General features: G+C 47.4%; 2 protein-coding genes across 2 annotated transcripts; one reads left to right on the forward strand and one right to left on the reverse strand.

Annotated features, from left to right (window-relative positions):
* Positions 1-4,957: 4,957 nt before the first annotated feature.
* PEX11A (peroxisomal biogenesis factor 11 alpha) lies at positions 4,958-7,754 on the reverse strand. The gene is made up of 2 exons (XM_010212504.2): positions 7,627-7,754; positions 4,958-6,164 (listed from the first exon to the last, which is right to left on the reverse strand). Exons 1-2 carry the CDS (start codon positions 7,721-7,723, stop codon positions 5,599-5,601), a joined length of 663 nt encoding a protein of 220 aa, XP_010210806.2. The 5' UTR covers positions 7,724-7,754; the 3' UTR covers positions 4,958-5,598.
* Positions 7,755-8,994: 1,240 nt separating this feature from the next.
* WDR93 (WD repeat domain 93) lies at positions 8,995-20,561 on the forward strand. Its single transcript, XM_088539704.1, has 15 exons — positions 8,995-9,258; positions 9,987-10,182; positions 10,798-10,862; positions 11,683-11,765; positions 12,110-12,233; positions 13,818-13,905; positions 14,591-14,768; positions 14,973-15,043; positions 15,486-15,572; positions 16,169-16,300; positions 16,973-17,201; positions 17,786-17,846; positions 18,230-18,386; positions 18,804-18,981; positions 20,001-20,561. The coding sequence occupies exons 1-15, from the start codon at positions 8,995-8,997 to the stop codon at positions 20,152-20,154; spliced, it is 2,067 nt and encodes a 688-aa protein (XP_088395830.1). The 3' UTR covers positions 20,155-20,561.
* The last annotated feature ends 1,303 nt before the right edge of the window (positions 20,562-21,864 follow it).

The following is a 21,864-nucleotide window of genomic DNA, read 5'->3' on the forward strand; positions in this document are numbered from 1 at the left end:
GAAGAGATAACAGCCTTTCTGGATTTCCCTAGCACCTACAATCTCCAGTAACGGAGCATGGACATGTTGCACTAGTAAATGCAACACAGAAAAAGAACGTAGTTCCTACCCAGAAGAGTTTATCCACAAGGAACAGGAGACAAACTTATAGGAAAGACACTGGGACATTGAGACCATGCACTTGGCTGTTGTCTCACCTCTTCAACGGCTTGATCCTTGCCAGGCTTGCATGGACACACCTGCAAAAATGAGGATTTCCAAGCATTGCCAACTATAAACAAGGTCATGCAAGAGGTGATAAAAAGGGGTTCTCAGACCAGTCTAAAAAAATCCACTGATGATTTTGGCAAGGAGGCTGTTAGCTGAGTATTGGGGAGATCCTCATCTTTCCAGGACCTAGTTTGCTGCTAAGCCACATTCATGTTAAAGGATTTTTTCCTTTGTGTCCAACTGGACGTTGCTCTATCGCAAATTGTGCCCACCACCTTGACTCTCTTCTACCTCTGAGAAAAGTTTGTGATCCAGCCTGTGCTTGTATGACAGATGCTCCATACCCCTGAACATTTTCCCCCTAATAATCTTCTGCTGGACTCTCCCTAGATTGTCAACATCTTTACTGGGGTGCGAAGGGGGACAAAACAGGACCCAGTGCTCTGTATGTGGCCTCACAAGTGCAGCGCAGAGAGGATGAATCACCACCCTTGACCCGCTGGCTGTGCTCTTGCTAATGCTGCTCCTTAGCCTTCTTTGCTGCAAGGGCACCTGCTGAGTGACGTCACACATTGCAAAACAGCGTGTCCTATTGACTGAAAAGAAACAGAAAACTAGTTTGAGTTGTGATGTGCATGGTTATCGACTAAAGAGATCAAGGCCACTTTTACTCCACTAGGGAAGAGCTGCGCTGATATGACTTGGACAGCATGCTGGAAAGAGCAGAGCCAAAGGACAAAGAAATAACCCAAAGGGATCTGCAAAGATGAGAGATGCAGGTAGCAGTCGTGTTGCCTCTTGGCACAAGACTTCTGAGTGTCCCCAGGTGCTCAGCACAGCACGAGTAAGGGAGACCTTGGTGTTGGGCTGCCCACATTGGGCCTCAGGGAAGGAGCAGGCAGGACACAGCCCCTGAACACCCCAGGAGGGTAACGCGGTGGCACTCACAGCACATGGGCTTCCTGCTCCTGGCCTCCCCATGGGGTAGGAAAGCCATGCAAGGGAGGAAACTATCTCCTTCCCTCCAGCCTTCGGAGATGGTTTGCAGCTCCGCAGAACTCGCAGGACAGCGAGCTGGGCTGGTCCCATAGAGGGACACACTGCCAGGTAGGGGAAAAGCAGCGACCGTCCCTGCTCCATGGAGCATGAGTCACCGCTCTGCAGACAGCGGGACAAAGGGCAGCAGCCCGCTCAGAAGTTCACCACGGGCTCTTTTTACGCTGAAGCTTGTGCCAGCTTTGCTGGCCTCGGCAAAAATGCCATTTATCTCACTTTCTCTGCCTTAGCTTAGTTGGAATTAACAGCCAGCATAGCCTTTGCCTTACTAACCTCGGCTCAACCCTCCCCTTCCTGGGGGCAAAGGCCTTGCCAGCCCCGCACTGCAGTGCAAAGGTATCGAGCCAGCTCTGCTGCCCACTGCGCTCCCCGGAGCCCTGCGTCCCTGCAGGCGAGATCCAGAGCTCCCTGCATCAGCGATGGGAAGGGGAGCCCAACTTTTACATGCTTCCCTCGGCAGTCTGCTCTATGCCCACTAACATGCTATGGTGAAGGGACCAGCCAGATGCCCCAAAACATGCAAAATAGCCTTACATGTAGGTCTGGAAGGTGCCTGGGGAGGCTACTGCATTCTCACGCCCTATGGCAGGATCAGCACCTCCAAGCACTGCTAGTAAGTGTCTGCCCAGTTTCTTTTTAAGCACTGCCTTTCTAGACAATCCATTTAATGATTCCATTTACTTACACCTCAAAAAAAATATCTCCTGTGTAATTTAATTGTGCTTTGATGCAATATAACTATTGCCCCATGGATGGATTTAGAGATCAATTTATTATCTTCCTCTTGCAGACAACCTTTCACTCACCTTCCCTCAGTCACCTTTCCTCTGCAAAGCTGGTTCGCTGGATTCCTCTCAGAGACACTGGTTTTCAGAGCTTTGACTGTTCCTGCTGCTCACCTGTGAGTCCTGAAATCTACACATATTTCTTTAAAAATTATGCCACGTACAGTAATAGTATTACAGGCCTTGTCTGTAAGTAGAGTACAAGGATTACCTTGTATGTCTCACATGTTTATTGTTCCTATTACACAATGTACATGAGACCAGTAATTCAGAAGGAGAAATTCTTGCTAATTGTCACTGAACACAGTGCTTTACATATTTTTCAGGAAAAGCCATTTTAAGAGTTCCCTGGCTCTCAAAACTGTTGCTGCAAGGGATGGAAGTTAGCAGTAAGCTACCAGCAAGAGCCAGTTTTGATGGTTATCCCCGTTCCATCACACCCCTTCCCACTGGGGACGTTATCCTTCAATCCTTGACATAACAGACAGTCATTGTTAATCAGTGTTAGTGATTCACCCTCCAATAGTGAGACTCATGGAAGCAAAAGGCTGTTTACAAGACAGGTTTACAACGCAGGTGCATTTCAGGGTGGCTTTGCTTGTGCTGGGCAGAGGGCTCCAGCTCTCCTTGCTTGCACCCAAGGGCAGCTCATGGCAATGCTCAAAATGTCTCTTTCCTTCAGTGCATTTCACATGCAATGTTACCAGGTACTCACATAACACACTCCCAGTGTTTTTGTAACAGAACTGAGACCTGGCTGCTGTGAAAGGAAAGCTCTATAACCCAGTGTGAATAGAGGCAATGTCTCTTTAGCAACATCATCCTTCATAAAATTCAGAGATGTAAGGAGGATTCCACTTTTGCCATCTCTTTTCCATGCCCGCTTAAGTCACACACAGACACAGTGCCATACTCATATGAGTTTATTGCATGTACTCAAACAGCCATGGTTATCACAACTGTTGTATTAGAGGGAGATACAAAGAAAAGGCACTGAAAGGATTCTCTCCTTTTGATTGCGATTCTATTGCTTCAGTCACATAACATTAAGGTACATTAAATCGACAGCCTCCAGCTGTGGAGCAGAAACACGATTATTAGTGTCTAACACCCAGTAAAAAAGAGCTACTCTTGTATGTTCCAACCTGTGTAATGAAAAATGGCTGAAAATTCACTGGCCCAACTCTAAGGTCAGGTCCACTCCAGTCTCTACCATAGAAATATCAAAGGCTGGCTCAGGGCTTGCACTGTGTTTGCCCAACAGCAGGGAACACAGCACACTTCTTCCTGCACAGTAGGGAGGGTATCTAGCCAGGGGCCACCTCAGTCTTTTAATCCATTTCCCTTTATCTACAAGCAACAAAGGAAAATAATAATAAAAAAGATCATTTGGCAAACCAATGACATATTCTGTATGTGAGCGCTCCCCTGTAAAGAATTCATAATGCAGTTTTCTGCAAGAAGGTGAAATTCTGCAGACAGAGGGTGGCCAAGCCTCCATTGCTAGATCACCAAGGCTCCTCTTGCCCCTTCACAGCAGCTACTGCACACTGGGCTCATGATCAAACTCTGGCCGAGGAAGGGATGGATGGTCCGCACAGTGCCAGGAGCTCAAAGGCAAATGGAGTAAAGAACAACAACAACAACAACACCAACAATCTACTTTTAAAAAGGAGAGGAAGCCCTTGAAGGCAGCATAGCCCATCACATAACGCTCCAGTCCGAACTGGCAGCACACTCTGCTTTTAGTGGAGCTCATTTCCCTATTAAAAAGAGGAGCTCCTGTGGGCCGCATTTGGTTTTCAGGCACACTTAATTATCCTGCCCAGCAAGCTCTTCTTTCAAACACTTGGCTGGTTGGCTAACCCTTCAGATTCAAAATAATTCCAAGCATGACCACAGTGATTTAAGGTAAACTACAGCACTGTAATACTATGGTCTCCTTTTGATGAAAGAGTGGCATCTTTTAATTTCTGCTTACAGACAGAGTCAGAAGTAACAAGAAAGCACCTTGGTCTTGGTTAGAGTAATTTCTGATCACATCCCTTGGTAAATTAAAAAAAGGAGTCCTTGGATCAGAAAGCAGCAGAACACACTGACCTAGCTCTGATGAAGAAAAGTGATAATTTGGCTCCTACATGATCAGATTTTTTTCAGTTGCTGTTGGAACTAAGTGAAGTTAGGAAAACAAGGACTGCATGTCATGCAACTGTTAGACAGCAGGACACAGCATTTCTCCTATAACCTAGACCAAACGGCCAGGCAATCATCCCCAGATTGGTAAGTGATGAGTAAAAGCACAGTTGTAGGGCAGACCTGAGGCTTTTATAAATGGTAGAACCCATTCGAACAGTGAGCACACACACAAGGAGTCTTGTGGCCACGATAGAGGAAGATAGAGAAGATCACATAGTAATACCTGAAACATGAATGCCCAAATCCAGAGAATAAGCTTCTCTTCTCATAGAGGGCTCTGATAGTCTCAAGTCTAATTCCATTCCCTTCCTTCTAGGAACTTACACAACTGGAAACATGGCCTTGCAGTCCTTCCAACTCAACAAACTTTGAGGCAGCCTTCTCTCCTTAACTGCAGGTTCCAAAGCTCCTAATTATACTGGAATTTCTCAAGTAAAATGAAAACAAGCCAGGTTATTTACTACAGTGTGATTAATGGAAATGAGCTGCACTTGGAATGCCTGGGGTTGGAAGCTAAGCTGTGTGTATAATGGGAAATTCAGTGCTAGTGAGTGGTTCCAGATCCACAACTGTAGAAACCCTGCAAATCATAGTATTATCAAAACTGAGACAAGTTTCTCCCATACACTGTCCTTCAGCAATGCCCTCATTCATGGCCTGCTGGAGAATTCAGAGTCCTTAGTCCACATTTGCAAAGGAAAAGAAGGTGCTGGTTTCCTGAGGCACAAACTGGCACTCGCTGGACTATGGATCCAGTACCACCAATGCGTGTCACACAGGGATAACTGAAAGGTTTAACAACATTTTGGTTCCAATCACAGCGGATTCAAACCACTGCCTACAGATGACAGAATCTATCAGTCCAAACCAGTGTACTCACATATTATTTAAGACATTTTAATCACAGTTCCTAACTTGCCTGAGCACCCTAAGAAATTTGATTGTAGGCACCTTTGATTGGTGAATTCTACCTTTCCAGTGTAAACAGGATTAGTTGTGAGTCATAAACCCATTAGGGTTTTCAGTGCTGCTATTTCATGACCCTACATTAAAATATGGGAACATTAATATTTCCTTATCCAGCAGCTATAATCCTCTAGTGGCCATGTTCCAAGGCCTGTTTCTGATTGCAAAATATTATTCTGTTTTCTCCCAATTCCACTCCCTCATGGAGTGCGTCACAGCACCCAACTCATCTGCAAAGATATAGGGTAGAATTCACTTATTCAGAGGGCAAGCCTCATCTTGAGAGTACTGTGAGATACCTTCATTTTAAAGTGCTATATGGGAATAAAATCTGACAGTGAATCAAAGTTATTGGCTCATTGCACACTACGTGGCTCCTTTTATGTCACTGTTTCAGTTTCAGGTGTGGGCTTGCTAGCGTGAGAATCCCCACCAGAGAGGAGACGAGGCCACAAAAACCAATCACTCCTGAATTGGTCTTGTAGATTCCTAGTGTATCCAAAGGACCAGAGAGATCACACAGGTTCTTCACCATATCTAGCAGCAAAGGAGGATGTCTTTTCAATATCTGAAACAGCAGGAGGAGAAAAGATGGTAAGCTGTCAGCTTTCCAGCAGTTGAGTTCCTGATCTTCTTTGTCCCAGGAAGAATTTTCTTTCATCCTTTTTTTCAGGATCGCTTCCTCCAACCTCCAGTAGATCTCATACCAGTCTCTGGCGAGATTCATCAGCAGTGAAAAGTAGTAAAACTTGGTAGCCCAATTGTGCCACTTCTGCTTATCGGCGTCGGGCTGGAGACCAACACTCCTGAGCCACAGGACTCCGTCGCAGACGAAGTACAGGGCCCGGGTCACGTTGGAAGTGGTAAGGCAGAAGCGAGGAACCACATCTGGCAACTGCGCGGTTCTCCGGGCTGCCACCATGGCGTGCACCATATTACCCAGTCTGAACACTGCAAGAAACCCCACAGATGTTAGAATGACCTGCCCTGTACCACGCACAGAGACACAGCCCTACGTAGGAGGACTCTGCACATCACTGCCCACATACACTTCCCAAGAACTTGTCAGTCTTTGGGAATTTGTAAATTTAAGTAAGTGTCTTCTCTTTGGGAAAATTGTGAGCTCACAATGTGAGAAACTAGTTTTTGTAAGGGAAGGGATGCAAATATCTCAGCAGCCCATGACCTACAGACAACTCTCAATAGCAGGTCCTGCAACCTTTTGTCACTCTGCCATGACCAACTGCCCCGAACAAGGCAGTGCCAGCAAGAGAGTGACACAAACATTTCTAGGCTTCTCTCAAGGCTGATTATTCATTCACTTGCAGATCAAAGTGAGTCTTTCCTCACTCATTAATTTTTCAGAGGTACATACAGTTCTCTGCAAGCAAGAACAGCATAATTCATTTTATACCTATTTATATAGATGTATATGTTGTATACTATATAACAAGCTTGATTTCATCCTCTGTGCTGTTTGGATTTCACTCCATGAATGTTAATACAGCATCAGATGAGTTACGTTTCATAAGCTGCTGCATTGTAACAATGACAAATGTAGCAGTATCACATTTAATGTAGTTACAATTACATTACATTTTCAGGCCTGAATTTAGACCTGAAGTCCGTTAGAGATTTCTTTATCATAAGCAAGAAAATTACCCGCATGGTGATAATACAGCAAGAAACTATCACACGCCGCAGTTAATTAGAATAATAAAGCAAATGCAAGGTAACATATTAAATTAGAATATATGCCTTATATACTAGAATTGTGTTAGAAATGATTAATTGATAGGCAGTGTAAGATTAATCCGAGAGCATGCAGTATAATTGTAGCAACAACATAACAATAATGGATGCAGTTGTGACAGAGAGTGGAATAGTATGGCCAGATCATAAGAAAAGTACAAAAGAGTACCTAATTTGGTAGAATATAAGTGCTGAAGAAAATTAATATGTAAAGTAAGCTATAAAAACCCATATGGAAGGGGGGTCCCTCTGAGGTGATTTTCTTGGACTGACAGTCCTTAACGTTAGACTACATCAACGCATTGGTCAGAAGGTCTCGCAAGCTGCAATAAGCCAGCCTGGCATCACAACCCTCCGCTCTGCCCTTCCTCAGAAATGAGAACTTTGGTTTCTGCAGCAAGAACTGACTGTTAACTTGCTTCTCTGGTTCTTCCAGCGATATTTTCATATTGTCTCATCAGGCAGGAGGCTAAAGAGGTGAAAAATGCCTAGATGGCCGTACCTATTTGGAGAAGCCAGCGCAGGAGAAAGGTCTGTTGGCCATTCAGGGAGCATGTGAAATAGCTCCAGGCAAGCTGAGTACCCCAAACACGGGTTTAGTGGTTATTGAGATGGAAGAAACAGGTGAGGAAGAGCTGTCCCCCCTGACATGGGTACTTACTTTTACGGCCAGAGCTCATGCTAGACTCCAACTGCTTGAGTTTCATTACCAGCTTCTCCTTATCAGCCTTATGCTCTAACAAATAGCTAAGCAGCATGCATGAGTACTGAGTGGCTCTGGAATGGAAAAAAAAATGAGGAAAACGGTTCACAGGTGCAACATGGGCAACACGGAGCAGCGCGAGCGGGGCCGGGCACCTCGGCGGGCCCCGGGACACGCAGGAGCCGGGCGAGGAGCGCGGGGCGCCCGGGGGACACAGCGGGGTCGGGGCGGCCCCGCGGGCGGCGCGTCCCGGCCAAGGGGGTCCCGAGCCGGCCGCTGCGGAGCCTCCGCGGCCGCCGCACGGGCGGCCCCGAAGGGGCGGCAGGAGCGGAGGGGATAGAGGGAGGACCCCGCGCTCACCGGAAGAGCTGGTCGCGGCCCTGGCTGCGGTTAGTGAAGTCCACGAAGGCCTCCATGGCCGCGGCGGCAGCCCGGGGACCCGGGGGAGTTTGGTGGCCGCGGCGGCTCCTCCCCGGGGACGGCACCGGGGCCCGCCGCCTGCCCGCCCCGCCGCGCCGGCACCGCGGGCGGGGGGAACCCGCCGCCCCGGCGCTCGTTTCCGGGCGGGCGGCGCGGCGCGCCGCTCCGCCCCTCGTTGCCAAGGCGACCGGCAACGCGCGGGGGTATGTGGGGGGCGAGCAGCGCGGTGTCCCCTTTAAAACCTTCCCCATGGGGGCGCCCGCGTTTGGGCCCGGCGGGAGGCTCCGTCCCAGCGGGTCCGGGTGTTCTGGGGTTTTTTGGGGGAATTTTTAGCTCCAGAGGAGCCCGCGCCTGGTGCAGCAGCTCCCAATAGGGTCTGAGCTCGCGGTGGCTGTGCTCATAGTTAACGCTGAAAACATTAGAGTTTAGAAATAGATGATGTGCCCAGTGGCTTGAACATTCAGCTTAAATTGTGGTGAATTTACCTGTTTTCAAAGTTATTAGTATTTTTATTGTAATTTATTTCAGGCTGAATAAGTATTTTAATGAAGGGCAAGCCCACACTTGCAAATACTTTGTCCTGAGTTTGTATACAAACTCACACCTAAACCTTTACCTTTTCACCTGGGTGTTTAGCCCAGAGGTATTGGTGTTGCGATACTCCCAGAGCTGGATAAAAACACGAGCAACAGAAGCGCTGGAGCAAGTAGAAAAGGGCTCTATAAAATAGGCCTGCTCTGACTGCCTGCACAGAAGCCCTGCTCCCCTGTCAGATATCATTAACTAGCTTTTTTTTTTTTTTTTCCTCTTTTTTTGTTTACCTCATGAATGTAGATATTGCCAGATTCTTTCGTCTTCTGCATCTGCTGTGATCACTGCACCTCTGGTGCCTGGGAAGGCAGAAAGATGCCAGTGTATATCCGGAAGCATCCTCTGGAGATTCCTCCACCATCAGAAAAAGACTGGATAAAGGATGATGAGGAAGATTTCTTCCTGCAGGATCCCGATCAAGCGTTTGATGCGTTGCCGCAGCCTGTCAGGATGGTCAAGAAACTGGTGATGCTGGTTTTTGAGAATGCTATGGAGATCATCGAAAGAAGAGAGGCGCTCCAAGAAGCACAGAAACGAAAAGTCCAGGCCACAAAATGCTTCCCCACAGCTGAATTCCAGGTAAAAAGCCCCTTGCAGCAGAGGCAGCGCTAGTTACCTTAGCAGCTTTTCCTGAGAATAACCATTCAGTTGTTTTTCACATCCTTCCCTTCATCACCTTCCTCAGAATCCGCCACATCTCACCTGATTCAAAAGGCTGCAGCTTCCAAGCTTGTTTGACAGGTTCTGCTTCCCACCCATCCATCACACCTCTCTGAGAAGAGAGAGGTAGATATTAAACAGTGCTAAATTCACCTTCTTCTTCTCCAGGCTCCACCCTTGTTTGCTGGGGAGAAAGTAATTAACCAGTGTCATGCAAATGGACAGGCTTTGTGATCCCATGATACCTGGCAGCAGAAAGGGGCTGTTTTGATGGTGTGTGGGGACCTTCTCCATCTGTCTGCAGAGGTATCCAGGAGGCAGAGCATGTCTGCTAGCATCCTGCATTTGCCTAAAAATTGGGGAAACTCAGTATCACCTTCCATCTTGTGGGCCTTGAAGCCCCTTCTGTTGATCAGAAAGGCAGGGGTGGGATCAAACTTTCTCATTCCTGATACAGACCAATCTCTGTGATGGGGCATGAGACATATTCACCTGCTTCCACTGTTCCCACTGATCTTCTGATGAAGGTTTATTAATTTTTTTTCCATTGTAGAGTAGATCATTGCTTATTGCTGGTGAAAGTTTAGGTGTGTGACGGACATATCCCCTGCTGGTGGGGTACACTCATCTTCTCCTTTTCTTGGTAGGTGACAGGAAGAGCCAGCTGCCTTGCAGCCTCTGGAAAATACGTCTTTGTTGGACTGTCCATGGGTCTGGCTGTCTTCCAGGTGTCTGACTGTAAGCAGGTCTGTGCTTGGGATACAGCCAAGACAGAGATTTGTGTCATCCGTGCCTCGGCCTTAGGGAATGAGCACCATGCCCTGCTTGCTGTGGATGAACTGGGTTAGTTTGCCTTGGATTTTCTTCAGCTACCCACGCGCTGGGGGGCAGCTACTTTACAGAAAAGCACTAAATTAGCAGGAGGAATGTAAGCTTGACTGACAGACTTCTTAGAAAGCTCTATGAAGAAGGAGGTTAGATAATAGGTTCTAGGACGACAGTGGCCCTAGGGACATGGGATTAATGAAGGGTGTGGGTTTGGTGTCCTTCTCTGTGGAGCAGCAGGGTGGGTGCCCGGCTGACCTGTGCTGCAGTAAATTCTAGTAATACCTTGGACCAGAGAGAAAGTGTTGGTATCCGAAGGTTCCTGCTTGTTCTTTGTTTCACCATCCTATTACACATCAAGTTAGTATAATTCATCTGAAAGCTATCTCTTTTTTTTTTGTGGAAATACTTTTCAATTTGGCTGATCCATCTATGTGTATGGCCAGCTGTTTGCGAATGTTGACATAAAGAAGGCAGTGGAAGTTCAGTGCTGGAAGCAAGGGAACATTATTCCTTGAGCCCACAAAAATATGTAGCTCTGTTCACTCTCTTGCACCTATTGTCACAGCCATCTCCCAAGATCTTGGTGACCATCTCTTTCTGCTGCCGCTTAAATCTGTGTTTCTCTTGCAGGGTTTGTTTGGCTCTTCTGCTTTCACAAGGACAGCTTCCTATTCATTAAAAACTTAAATGAGGTGGTAAGTAGTGAGTTAATTCCTTAGATACTGGGCAAAAACTGCTAAGTAATCAGCTGTGATGAGTACTAATTGCCCTCCAGAAATACTCTGATGTGGGCAGCAGCAGCTCTCCGTGACCAGAGAGCCATTCCCTGAGCCAAGAGAGCACAGGAAGTGTGACAGTGTCATATACCCCAAAGTGTCATTGCCAAAGTCCTCTCTGAATGCAGGCAACTAGATTTACCTCCCAGCAAAGGCACCTCCTGAAGATCTCTGAGCACCATCATTTGTGACCCAGTAAAATGAGTCTTCATTTACTAAAGTGATTTTCAGAGCTGATGGTTTTCCTCTAAGAATGCAAAGTGTAAATGAAAAAGTGTAAAGTAAGTGTAAATCATAAAGTGTAAATCTCTTTCCCAGTCTCCAAGGCCTTGTCTGGTGTTAAATTCTTTTGATATCTGCTTTTTCTTTGCACTTTTATGGCATCAAGCCATACTTCCCACTGATTTCTGTCCATTTTTCTGTCGTGCATGAAGCTTCCATGCACCTTTGAGAGACAGCCTGAGGTAGGGCCCCTCTGAGCACCTCTGGGACACTTCCATAAGGCATGAGTAGCATTGTTGACCTCTAGACAGTGCTACCAACCCAAGATCAACTTAAAACCCTAGGCACAGAGCACTTTCCTTATCTCCCTACTCCTACGCCTATACCCTGCACATGGGATAGTTAGTCCTGTTCTCCTGGCAGTCTGTCTTGCCTTCACCCATCCTGAAATGTTGAAAGATGTGGAGCTCTCTAAATCAGTAACCTTGCTCTGATGCCAGCCCTCTTTCTGTGGCAGGAGGATATCAACAAGCGAAGTACCTGTGTGGAGGTGGTGCTTTCCCAGGGAGGTGATTATGCAGGACTCCTGCTGCAAGGCAAGTGCAGGAGCATGGTGTGTTGGGTGACAACTGTTGTGTTTTAGTGGAGGGATGAGCAGTCAAGGCTTTTAAAACGTTACCTGTGTTCTGGGTTCCTAGGGTTGCTATTCCTCAACCACCTAGTCCTTTCCTCCATCTTAGAGAGTTGCTGCTGCCGCCCCCTGTCCTCTCCAGCAGGCCTGGTATGGATCAGCACTGGTCCTAAATCTGGAGCTGGGCAGTTCCCAAGGCTCCCTGAAGGCTCAATGAAAGCAGGTTTCTGTCTTGAGGATGTAAAAACTGCTCGCCTGAAAAACCTTTCCTCCTTATTTCCAGTTGCTTAACAGAGTTTCCCAATGCAGGCAGCACAGAAGCTTGGCTGGAGATCTACCGATTGCCTAAGGATTCCTGGCTGAAGGAGAGAGAAAATAGCCCAGGAGCTGCAGCAGGGTTGGCTTTCAGAGACAGAAAGTCAAGCCAGGGATCTACGGTACAAAATAGTTTCCTACTCTGCCATTTTCTGTTATTACCCTTTTGCTTGCAGGTCTTTCATCAACCTTTGCTCCTGCAGACAGTGACAACAAGATTCAGGCTGAACAAGTCTGTTAGCCCGAGGGAATAGCATATATTTCTACAGTTTCTACAGCCGCCCATCCCTCATTTCACAAGGGCTTCATGTTATTGGGAAATGTTGCCTCTCCCAAGACAAGCTTTCCAAGGAAGTTCCTTTGGTCCCAAGACTAGCATTCATGCTGCTCCTCCCTGAAACTACCAGCTCCTTTTGCAGCAGTATTGCCCCATGTGAGGAGGCCATCTCTGGGGGGTTCCCATGGGCTTCTGTCTTCTTTCCTATGGTATGTTCTGGAGGGTGAAAGAGCAGCATTGAGAATCAGGCCTGATATCAGCACTCAGGAGTCTGGTCCTGGCAGTGTCTCTGACATGGGTTAATATTTTAGATTTCCAAAAGGAGCCTGTTGGGTTATAGGTGAATCCACTTGTGCAGGACACCTCAGTGAGCCCGTTTGAACTAATCCACTGCCCTCTTCTGCTTCTGTGACAGAAAAGTGTGGAGCTGTGTAGAGAGCATTCTGCAGAGCTGGGAAATGGCCTCAATGAATGTCCTGAGCTGATGTGAGGAATTTTAAATACTGAGTCAGTGCTTAACCTTCTCCCACATCACTTTCACCCTGCCAGATCATTTCTCAACACACAGGCAGTGTCTGTCTTACACCTTCAGTTAACCCTCTAACATCTGCCTCACGGTTCTTCCTTTCTTCAGCAGAAGCATTCCTGGGAATTTAAGAGGGAGATGCTATTCAGCCCTGTGTCTGTGCCAGTCACATCCTCCTTAAATTGGCCCAGAGCAAACACGCACTGAGGCCTTCCCTCTTTGCTGATCTCCTGTGCTTGTGTGAAGTGTCCACTTTCCTGCCTCTTCCTCCTCAGACTTGCTGTTCTGCTTAGTATGACATCTGCCTGGGGTCAGTGTGTGAGTGTGGGGAGGAGACACCAGTGCAGGTCCTGGGTAGGTTTCTCCAATCCTTACTATCCACAGCACTCTGGAACTTTGAGTCCCATCCTGCTTCTTGCACCCCTTCTGCCAAAAGGGTGCAGGGCTACAGCCTTCCTCTGCCCATACAAGCCTGCGCTGCAACAAGAGACATTCAAGGAGATCAGGGAGATTGAAGCAGAGCACAAGGAGGGAGCAGAGCACAAAGGATTGTAGCATTGGCAAGTATGAAGTACTGACCTCCCTCAAGCTCCTCTGTTTTGGCTTGAGGAATGAGGCTAAAACGAGTATCTTCTAGGCAGTGTAAGCCAAACCTTGTGTTGTCTGCAGTTATTGGGACACGTTGCCTCTCAGTACAGGCTTTTCAAAGAGGGCTAGCATTTCTGTTGCTCTCCCTGAAACTGCCAGCTCCCTTACCAGCAGTATTGCCCCATCTGAGTAAATGAGAGCATCCTACTACAGGAAAGATTTGATTCTCAGGAACTTCTGACAGGTGAAAACTTTCAGCATAGGCCACAACACAGCTACTGGAAAGCCAGGTCTCAGGCTGACTCTCTATTGCAGGAATCTCTTCTGTCTGCAAGCAAAACTGATATAAGGACGGGCCTCCCAGTGTTGCTGATGAAAGTCAAGCCACCAAAACCTATTACAGGTCAGGGTCTGTTTCCTGATGTTCACCCTGCAGCCTCCTTTAGGAGGAATTCCAAAGGAATCGTGGCCCCTACGTCTATAAAACAGGATAGAAAGTTTCAGTAACAGGCTTCCCTTTCCTGCCCTGTCTCTGTAGTTACCTACAATCCTGTAGTGGGATTTGCTTGTTACTCAGCCAGCGCACAGTATACCACCCCTGTTAGCACAAAACACTACAGTGTGCCTGGAAGTGGATTTCATACAGCTTCAGCTTCATCATCACCAGAGAGGGAGCAAACTGTTTGTTTCCTAGATCCCAGCAGTCTGACAGCAATATCAGTCCTTCTCTCTGACTCCTGGATTCATAGGAACAAGCTGAAGTTTTAGAGAGGAGAATGGGGAGGGAGTAACCTTATGCTGAGGATGCTGTCAGTGAGATTGCCACAAAGAGGCAAGGTCAGCTAGATCCTGAGGTGATTTGCACTAATCCTTGCCTTCAAATAGCTGGAAAATGTGCTGGTAGTACAGAAGATTCACTGAATGAACCTTAATTAGAATGAGCCTTAGCAGGAAGGTGAAATGTGGCCCTTTTCATGAAAATGCAATCCTGAAGTTAGGATGGTAGAAGTGCTTCTGGGCTGTCCTGTGTCTCTGTGATGTCTGCTTCTCCCTAGGCTGTGCCTCTTTCATTTGTGTTCTCAATCCAGGAAGCAACTTTAAAAGCCCTTTGGATGCCTTGATGAAAGTGGATGATGGCAGTGTGTTTGGCTTGGGGTACAATCACCTGATCAAGGATTCCCAGTGGGAGCAGCAGGAAGCAATCTTCCGGAACACTTATCAGGAGTACCTGGAGGCTGAGGTTGAGAGCAAGGATGAGATCTCCAGGTGAGTGGGAGTCCCAAGCAGCATTTTAGTTCATGAGATGTGTATTCAGGGCACTTTGCAAGTGTAGGTACAGGCCTCTGACTTAGGTCTCCCTCCTTCATCCCAAGACTCCAAAGCAGGGCCAGAGCCATTCCAGGTTCTGCTGCTGTGCTGTCTAGTTATTAAGGCTTTTCTTTTGCATATATTTCTCGTTTCCCATTTCAGGCATGCTACCTTTCATTTTCTTCTGCCTAGCCGGATCCTCCGGGTGGGACCTGAAATAAAACTACAGCCAGGTAATCCAAATGGATAGCAAGAAGATGTTAACCCATGGAACTCACTGCTGCATGGCACTGAGCTTCAGTTAGATCTTAATGGCTCTTGCTTGGTTTGACTTAAATAAATTCTATCCTCAAGGATGAAAGCCTGGATAAAAATGCCAGCCCTCACACGAGTCAGTCACTGGTGTGCAGTCAGACTTAATCTCATAGTAAAAAGAGGAGGGAGCACACAGGCAAGGAAGAAGTCACTAACAAGGGGGGAATTGTTCGTATTTTCGGCTCTGTGTGAGCAAAGGTCAGATAGGTCTTGTCAGATGAACCTTGAGAGCTGCCAAATGCTGAGGTCTCCTCCCATTATTTCCTAATGGTCTTTTGGAGTTGCTGGATTGCCTCTTGTCCCCTGATCTCTTTTTTTTTTTTTTTTTTTTTTTTCTGGTCACGCTCTCCCTATCTTCAGCTGTACCAGCTGGCATCAGTGTGCACTGGGATGGAAGTCACAATCTCTGCTTATATTTGCTTAGCCGTTCATTCAAGGAGAAAGTGGGTAAGCAAAAGGAACCAAACAAGGCTGTTTTTCCAAACTTGTGACCAGAGGCTTTCACATTAACAAGTGTGTCAGGGGAAATTCCCAACTGCTCACAAAGGTCTCACCCAGCAGCACCCAGCACTGTTAATTTGCCCTTTTCCTAGCTGTGTGTATAGGAGGGGAGTCCTCCTTTTTCCCCAGCAGACTTTTGTGAATTTTCCCTAACTTTTGAATTCAGTCATTCACTGCAACGCAGTGCCTACAACCTGGTGGGAGGGAAGGGAACCAGGCCCAGACTAGAGGAGGTTATTACCTTAAGTAGATACAGTGCAGAGGCTGGAAGGGGTTGTCCACAAGTTTAATTGTGTAGGTGCAGTCCTGCTTTCCCTAGCAGGAGACTCTGTGGGGATGTTCAGAAGCCAATAATTGTCACTCAACCAAATCTCCATGATTCAAGTAATCAGGGAAGAGAGGTGCCCTGTGTCTTGTGGGTTAGGCTCGTATTCTAGCTCCATGCTTTTTGTGCTGGCACTATCTCTAATGAAGCCAGCCTGGCAGGAGACCCCAGAGAACACTGTCTTCCTAGTCCAGCCTTCTTCTGTCCTGCTGTTTAGATGTTGATCCGAAGCCTGAAGTTGTGTGGCCATGTGCAGCTCCAATTGCATGCTCAGCTGTCAGCTCCTGCTGCAGGTACCTGGCACTGGCATGTGAAGATGCAGCAATAACTATTTGGGATCAACACCTAGGTGAGCTTGCGTTTTGGTCCTGTCCATTGGGATCACCATGGACTATTCTACTCCCTGGGAGTTTGAGGCTATGAGTGCGTGCGAAAGGGAGATTGCAAATGAGTTTACAAACAAATCTTCCAAGTCTTCAGACTTATTTGTTAACAGGAGGCTTGGACAGCTGTTGCCATCATGGCAACACAATTGTACTAGCTCCAGCAGAACTATTCCCATCCATAGCAGTGCAGGACCTGTGAACTGCAGTAGTGAGGACTGACTCCCATCTTTGCCCTGAGATTGTGGGACAGTTGCTTCTTTCCAACTGCAGCCTCAGGTCCTCTTTGACATAAAATCAGTCCAGGCTGACCAGGATACAATCTAGGCTTCCATCAATGCTAGTTTCACCTGACTCTTGCAGGGATTCTCCTGTCGGAAGAATCTTCCCTTTCCGTCAGCACACTGTAGACCAAATCAAATCCCCTAAGGCTCCTGAAAGGAACCTGAGGAGGCTTCTTACTGCACTGTAGCCAGAGGTGCAGGCAAAATGATGGACCTTCCTGGGTCCTGGTCAAGCCTATAAGAGTGCCACCTCCTCTGGTGAAGCTTTTCTTGAATAAGTTTCCCATTCTTTTCTTCTCAAACTTTTGCCTTGTTTTATTTATTGCTTTATTATTCTTTCTTCTGCCTCTTCAGGATACCCATTGACTGTGACTGCCCTTCTAGATGAACATGTCATCCGCAGTATGCACTTCCTGCGGAGTGCTGGAGCTGCCAGTGACCTTTCCAGACCCCAGGCACCTTACCCTGGCACGGATCCTGCCTATCCTGTTGTGCAGCTTCTCGTGCTGTGTACAGATGGGTCTCTCTACTTGGTGAAAGCTCCCCGGGCTGGGAAGTCCAGCATCACGTGCCTGGCAGCCAGGTGAGGCTGGATCTCTCACTCCAGCCAAAGACACTGTGTGATGCAGTGGTCAGGATCAGCAAGGAGCCCCACATCTCCGTGGGATGGAGAGCTCTCCTGCTGTCATAGCCCAGATATCTCTGCCATGCAGCAACATATGTGACTTTACTATTGGTTGGTTAGTCCTAGTGCTGAAATCTAATGGTGGGGCCAAAATTAAGGGTGTTCCTGAGTACTCCTTTGCATTAGGACACAGACTCATACCACTGGCCTGGACCCCTGCCAGCTACCCAGGACATCTCTTTTCTCTCTTCTCTTCCTGACAGAATAGCTGGCACCTGCAAGTCTTTCCTTCATCTGCCATCTTTCCTTCAAATTTCTTTTCATTCATCCCCTTGCTGTGAGGAGGGGCAGTGCTGAGGAATCTGCTGCTCTGGGAACTATGGCTTTATTCTTCTGTGGTAGGCAGGGGATTTGCACCTCCTATCTACTTCCTAGACAGTTATGCACAAGGACAAGCTTTGGGGATCTCTGCTTTGAGGGGGAGCCCTCAAAAACAGATCCATTCACTTGCACAGTACCATTAACTTGGATCTCTTTCACAGGCCTGAAGATCCCAAGCTTGCCATCAGCACAGTGGCACCTATCCTGGCCTTCCCCAGCACAGTGGGTATTGCTGCCAGCCTCCCTTAAGAGCAGAAGTACAGCTGAACTGTAAAAAAAAAAAAAAAAAAAAAAAAAAAAAAAAAGGTTTTCTGGCATGGGACGAAAAGGACTTAAAACCTCCTTGCAAGAGGCAGCCAGTGCAGAAGCCTGAGATTAGTTCAACTGTATCTTGCCCATCCCAATCCTAATCCCAAACTGCAGCAATTCAAGTTCCCTGCCCAGCCTGTTCTTGATCTTCTATGGCCCTACAACTACAGAGCAGGCAAAGGAAACAACATGACAATCAGGGACATCAAATCCTAGATGCCATTCCCTGCCCTTTTGCGGAAATGCTGTTCACCCTTCTTATACCCCTCTCTCTCAGTGTCATCTTGCTGTTTCAGACCCTGGTCTTCTCCTGGGATGGCACAGTGTCCCTGATGGACACTGCCACATCACATATTGTTTGCTACTTCAATACCCCACCTTCTCATGCTGTAGCATGCCCCTGGCAACCAGTGTTCACCATGGATCCTGCAGATCAGTGCCTCATCCTTCGAGGTGGGTAGTCAGATGCAAAGTGGGACTTGCAGACAAGAGGCAGTGAGAGCGCAGAGGGGACTGGGCTGTATTTCTGGCAAAGTTCTAGCAAGGGGAAGCATCAGCTCGTGCAGCGGGACTGGTGAGTTAATTGGGAGCTTACAGGAACTGTTCAGGCCTGATTAGTCTCGATGCATTGCTATGTTTCTGCTCACAGCCCTGGTGTAATCTCCAGGGAACCGCCAATCACCCTCAGTCAAGACAGGATTCACACAGAGCAGGGCTGGGAACTCATCTTGGGGATTACTCTTTTTACTACTGGTGAACTTGAAACAATTTTGGGTATATGGTCATTGGGTTCAACACTGATCCTTGATTGCTCTTCTCATTGGATGAGTCCTGATGAAATAGCCCACTATTCTTGTCTCTTCTGTTCAGGAGATAAGCAGCAGGCAGATGTATTGGCACAGAGCACAGCAAGTCACAGCTCCATCTTCTTTTTTGACTTCAACTCCTACCTGCTGAAGGACTCTTTTCCAAAGGAACCAGATTTGCCTGATAAACCCTTACAAGACCTGCCATGGATGGAGAGATGTAATATTTTCTTTCATGATTGGTAAGACTCTCCTGCTGGTGCATCAGGATAGTTGCAGCTGAGATGTTGCTCAGGTCCATACAAGGTCTCGCCGTAGAGCCCTAGGCTCTTCTATGCACTGACACAGATATGTATGTTTGGGTAAGGCTGGATCTCGCCTTAAGTGCCTGCCTTTCTTTTGGGCCTATAGACAGAGGGAGCTGGGATCTCTTTGCACCTTGTTCCTCCTCTGCATTAATGGATTTGCTTGGTTTGCAAGTACACTTGTGCTGATGATTTCTCCACTTTAGAAGGCTCCTGGCACTCTCCTGCTGAGCTTGCAATGCGATCTGTTCCTAGCTGATGCTCTGAGTTCATGCTGTCACTAGATGGCAATGTGGCATCTGTTATTGAGTGACTTTTCCCTTGAATTTTCTTTTGTGAACCTGAAGCCAGAATCATGCCAGTGACATTCTGTTCAGTCTTATCCTCAGGCTTTAGTTCTCTGATTTGAAGTGGGGCAGGTAGGTGCAGGCATGACCAAAGTGTTGTATTACCTTCCAGTCTTCTCCAACTCCTTGCTTCTAGGGCCAACCCTGTGGTGCTGGCTACTTAAGGGCAGAAAAGTTTTGTTATTTGCATTCTGTCCTTCCTTCTCATAAAACTGAAGAGGAGACTGTTGTCAACCCCATAACAGCAACCGGAGACTTCACCTCCAGAATTAATTTGCTTCCTGGGTACTGAGAGCTAAAGCCAGAGAAAGGAGTTGCTAGCAATCTATAGCATGTACCCTGCTTCTGACCACACATCAGCAGTGAGGCCTGGGCCTAAAGGGACTAGCAGGCAAGGAAAAGTATGGAGGTTACCACTGGCAAGAGCACATTAGTGCTGAGTAGCATGGAATTAATTGCTGGGCCTTTCAGACACAAGAAATCAGAACTGCTTAATTTACACTGAGGCCCAGGGGCCCTTGGGGAGCCAAGCTAGTGTGCTTGAGTTTAAGGGGGATAGCAGAGGCAGTGGGAGAGACTGTTTTAACCCCTTCTTCTTCCTCTTGTTAGGCAGCAGAGCCTGCAGGGACTCGGGGAGCAGATGCCTGAGTGCTGGAGCCGACTTCAAGCACATGCAGCTGCCATGGACAAAAAGAGAGAGAGGGAGAAAGAAAGAAAAAGTGAGGGGACAGTAGAAACCACAGTCAGTCAGCCTTGCATCTGAAGGGTAGGCTCTTTGTTTTTACAGTCCTGAAGACCAGTAGCCCAGGATTGACATCTGAACACCAGCTCTGTGTAAGTCCTGCTGCTTTCCAGCCTAGAGCAACTTGTCATCTGGCAGCCAGCTCCCTGCCTGCTACTCATACCTGCTGTTCTGCAATAGGATCTGTGCCCTATGTTTCTTAGCTAACCCTCAGCTTGTTCCAGCAGGGATCAGCTCTTCCTCATCAGAGACACCACAATATACAGGACAGTTTTGAGGTAGGAGAGGCCTCTTACCAAGGTGGCAGTCCCAAAACTTCTGTGGTTTAAGGATTTACAATGGATTTTTGAGTCTTCCCAAAGATCTGGAGCATCAGAACAACATGATGTATTAAAATGTCCCTTCTCAATAAAGTTTTTTGTCTAGTGCATGTGTTTCCTGCACGTCACAGGACTGACATTTCACCAGAGGTGGATGCTCTGACTTTGCCTTTGCATTTCACTAGGGTGCATCATCTTCTGCTTTGACCCAAATGGACAGGCAGCAACATTAGCAAGGGACCTAGTCCTTTTAAACCAGGCAGCAAGTCAGCAGTGTGGCTGGCATCATCCAGAGCATAGCAAGGTCAAGCAGCAGTGATGCTGCAAAGTGTCATGATCCATCCAGCTTGTTCTTCAGCTTCACAACTTTGGGGCAAGACTACGTAGGGATTATAGCACAGTGGTTGGTTTTACTGATTAAGATGAGGTTAGAACCAGTGTCAGAGCCAAATATTTACATCACCAAGGAGCTGGGCAGAAGCTTTGGTGCCCAGAGAAGTAAATGAGCTGTGTTGAATGGAAGGCAGTCCACAAGCACAATGGTAAAAGGCCAAAAATCTACAGACACCACAGACAAAGTAACAGGCAGGGGCAATATGAGACCAAGCACCCATGTCAAACAAGAACTGAATACAATGCCCCTGAACTGGGGTTGACTGCTCCCATCTGTGTGCGAGGGTGGGCTGTGCCTGTCTCGGTTCTGTTGCCGATGAGCCCTGCCAAGAGTGCAGCCAGCCATCACTATGGAGTGCAGGCACTCAGCGCCATTTGAGCTGTGTAGACTCTCCTATGCCAATGTCCCATTCCATTTTTTTTTTCCATAGGAAATTGCCTTGTTCTGGATTGAGGTTTAATGAGATGTCTCAGCTCATTTTCTGGAAAGTGAAGGCAGCCTAGTCTGTTCTAGAGACAGGAAATGAGAAAAGCATTACACTTGTTTCATAGTTTCAGGATGCTGGGATTTGCTCTGGAGACGCACAGGCTATTTGAATGCAAACCCTTCCACTTTGCGAAGGCTCTGTGGACCATGGCAAAGCCCTCTGTGCTATCACTTTCCATCTGCCAAAGATTACAACTCCATAGCTCATCTAATTGTTCTGTACATTAATAGCAAGTTGTATGAGCACTTACCATCTGCTTCAGCATCAAATCAGGCTGGTAGCTCAAGCCACCTTTAATGCCTGTTTAAACTGGGCCACCCAGTTTAACACTAGCTGTGGTGATTTGGGGAAAAATGGTTCTTCTGCCATAAGTGGACACAAGGGATTACTCTGGGGAGGATTTCCTCTTCCTGCATTGCTTCCCATGCTGTAGAGAGACAGCATAACAAATATACATCCCCTCGAACAGCAATTGCTATAATCCTTGTTGTTTGTCTAAACGTAAAGGTCTGGGAGATTTATGTACTTTG

This window comes from Tinamus guttatus, unplaced genomic scaffold, assembly GCF_059628265.1.
Source record: "Tinamus guttatus ecotype Peru unplaced genomic scaffold, ASM5962826v1 Tinamus_guttatus_pri_ptg000004l, whole genome shotgun sequence".
Classification (NCBI taxonomy): domain Eukaryota; kingdom Metazoa; phylum Chordata; class Aves; order Tinamiformes; family Tinamidae; genus Tinamus; species Tinamus guttatus.

Coding starts and splice junctions, on each gene's coding strand:
- WDR93 (XM_088539704.1), top strand. CDS start 8,995: ATGCCAGTGTATATCCGGAAGCATCCTCTGGAGATTCCTCCACCATCA. Junction 10,183..10,797: donor GCTTGCTGTGGATGAACTGG/GTTAGTTTGCCT, acceptor TTTCTCTTGCAG/GGTTTGTTTGGCTCTTCTGC. Junction 15,044..15,485: donor TGAAATAAAACTACAGCCAG/GTAATCCAAATG, acceptor CCCTATCTTCAG/CTGTACCAGCTGGCATCAGT.
- PEX11A (XM_010212504.2), bottom strand. CDS start 7,723: ATGCTGCTTAGCTATTTGTTAGAGCATAAGGCTGATAAGGAGAAGCTG. Junction 6,165..7,626: donor CATGAGCTCTGGCCGTAAAA/GTAAGTACCCAT, acceptor GGTTTCTTGCAG/TGTTCAGACTGGGTAATATG.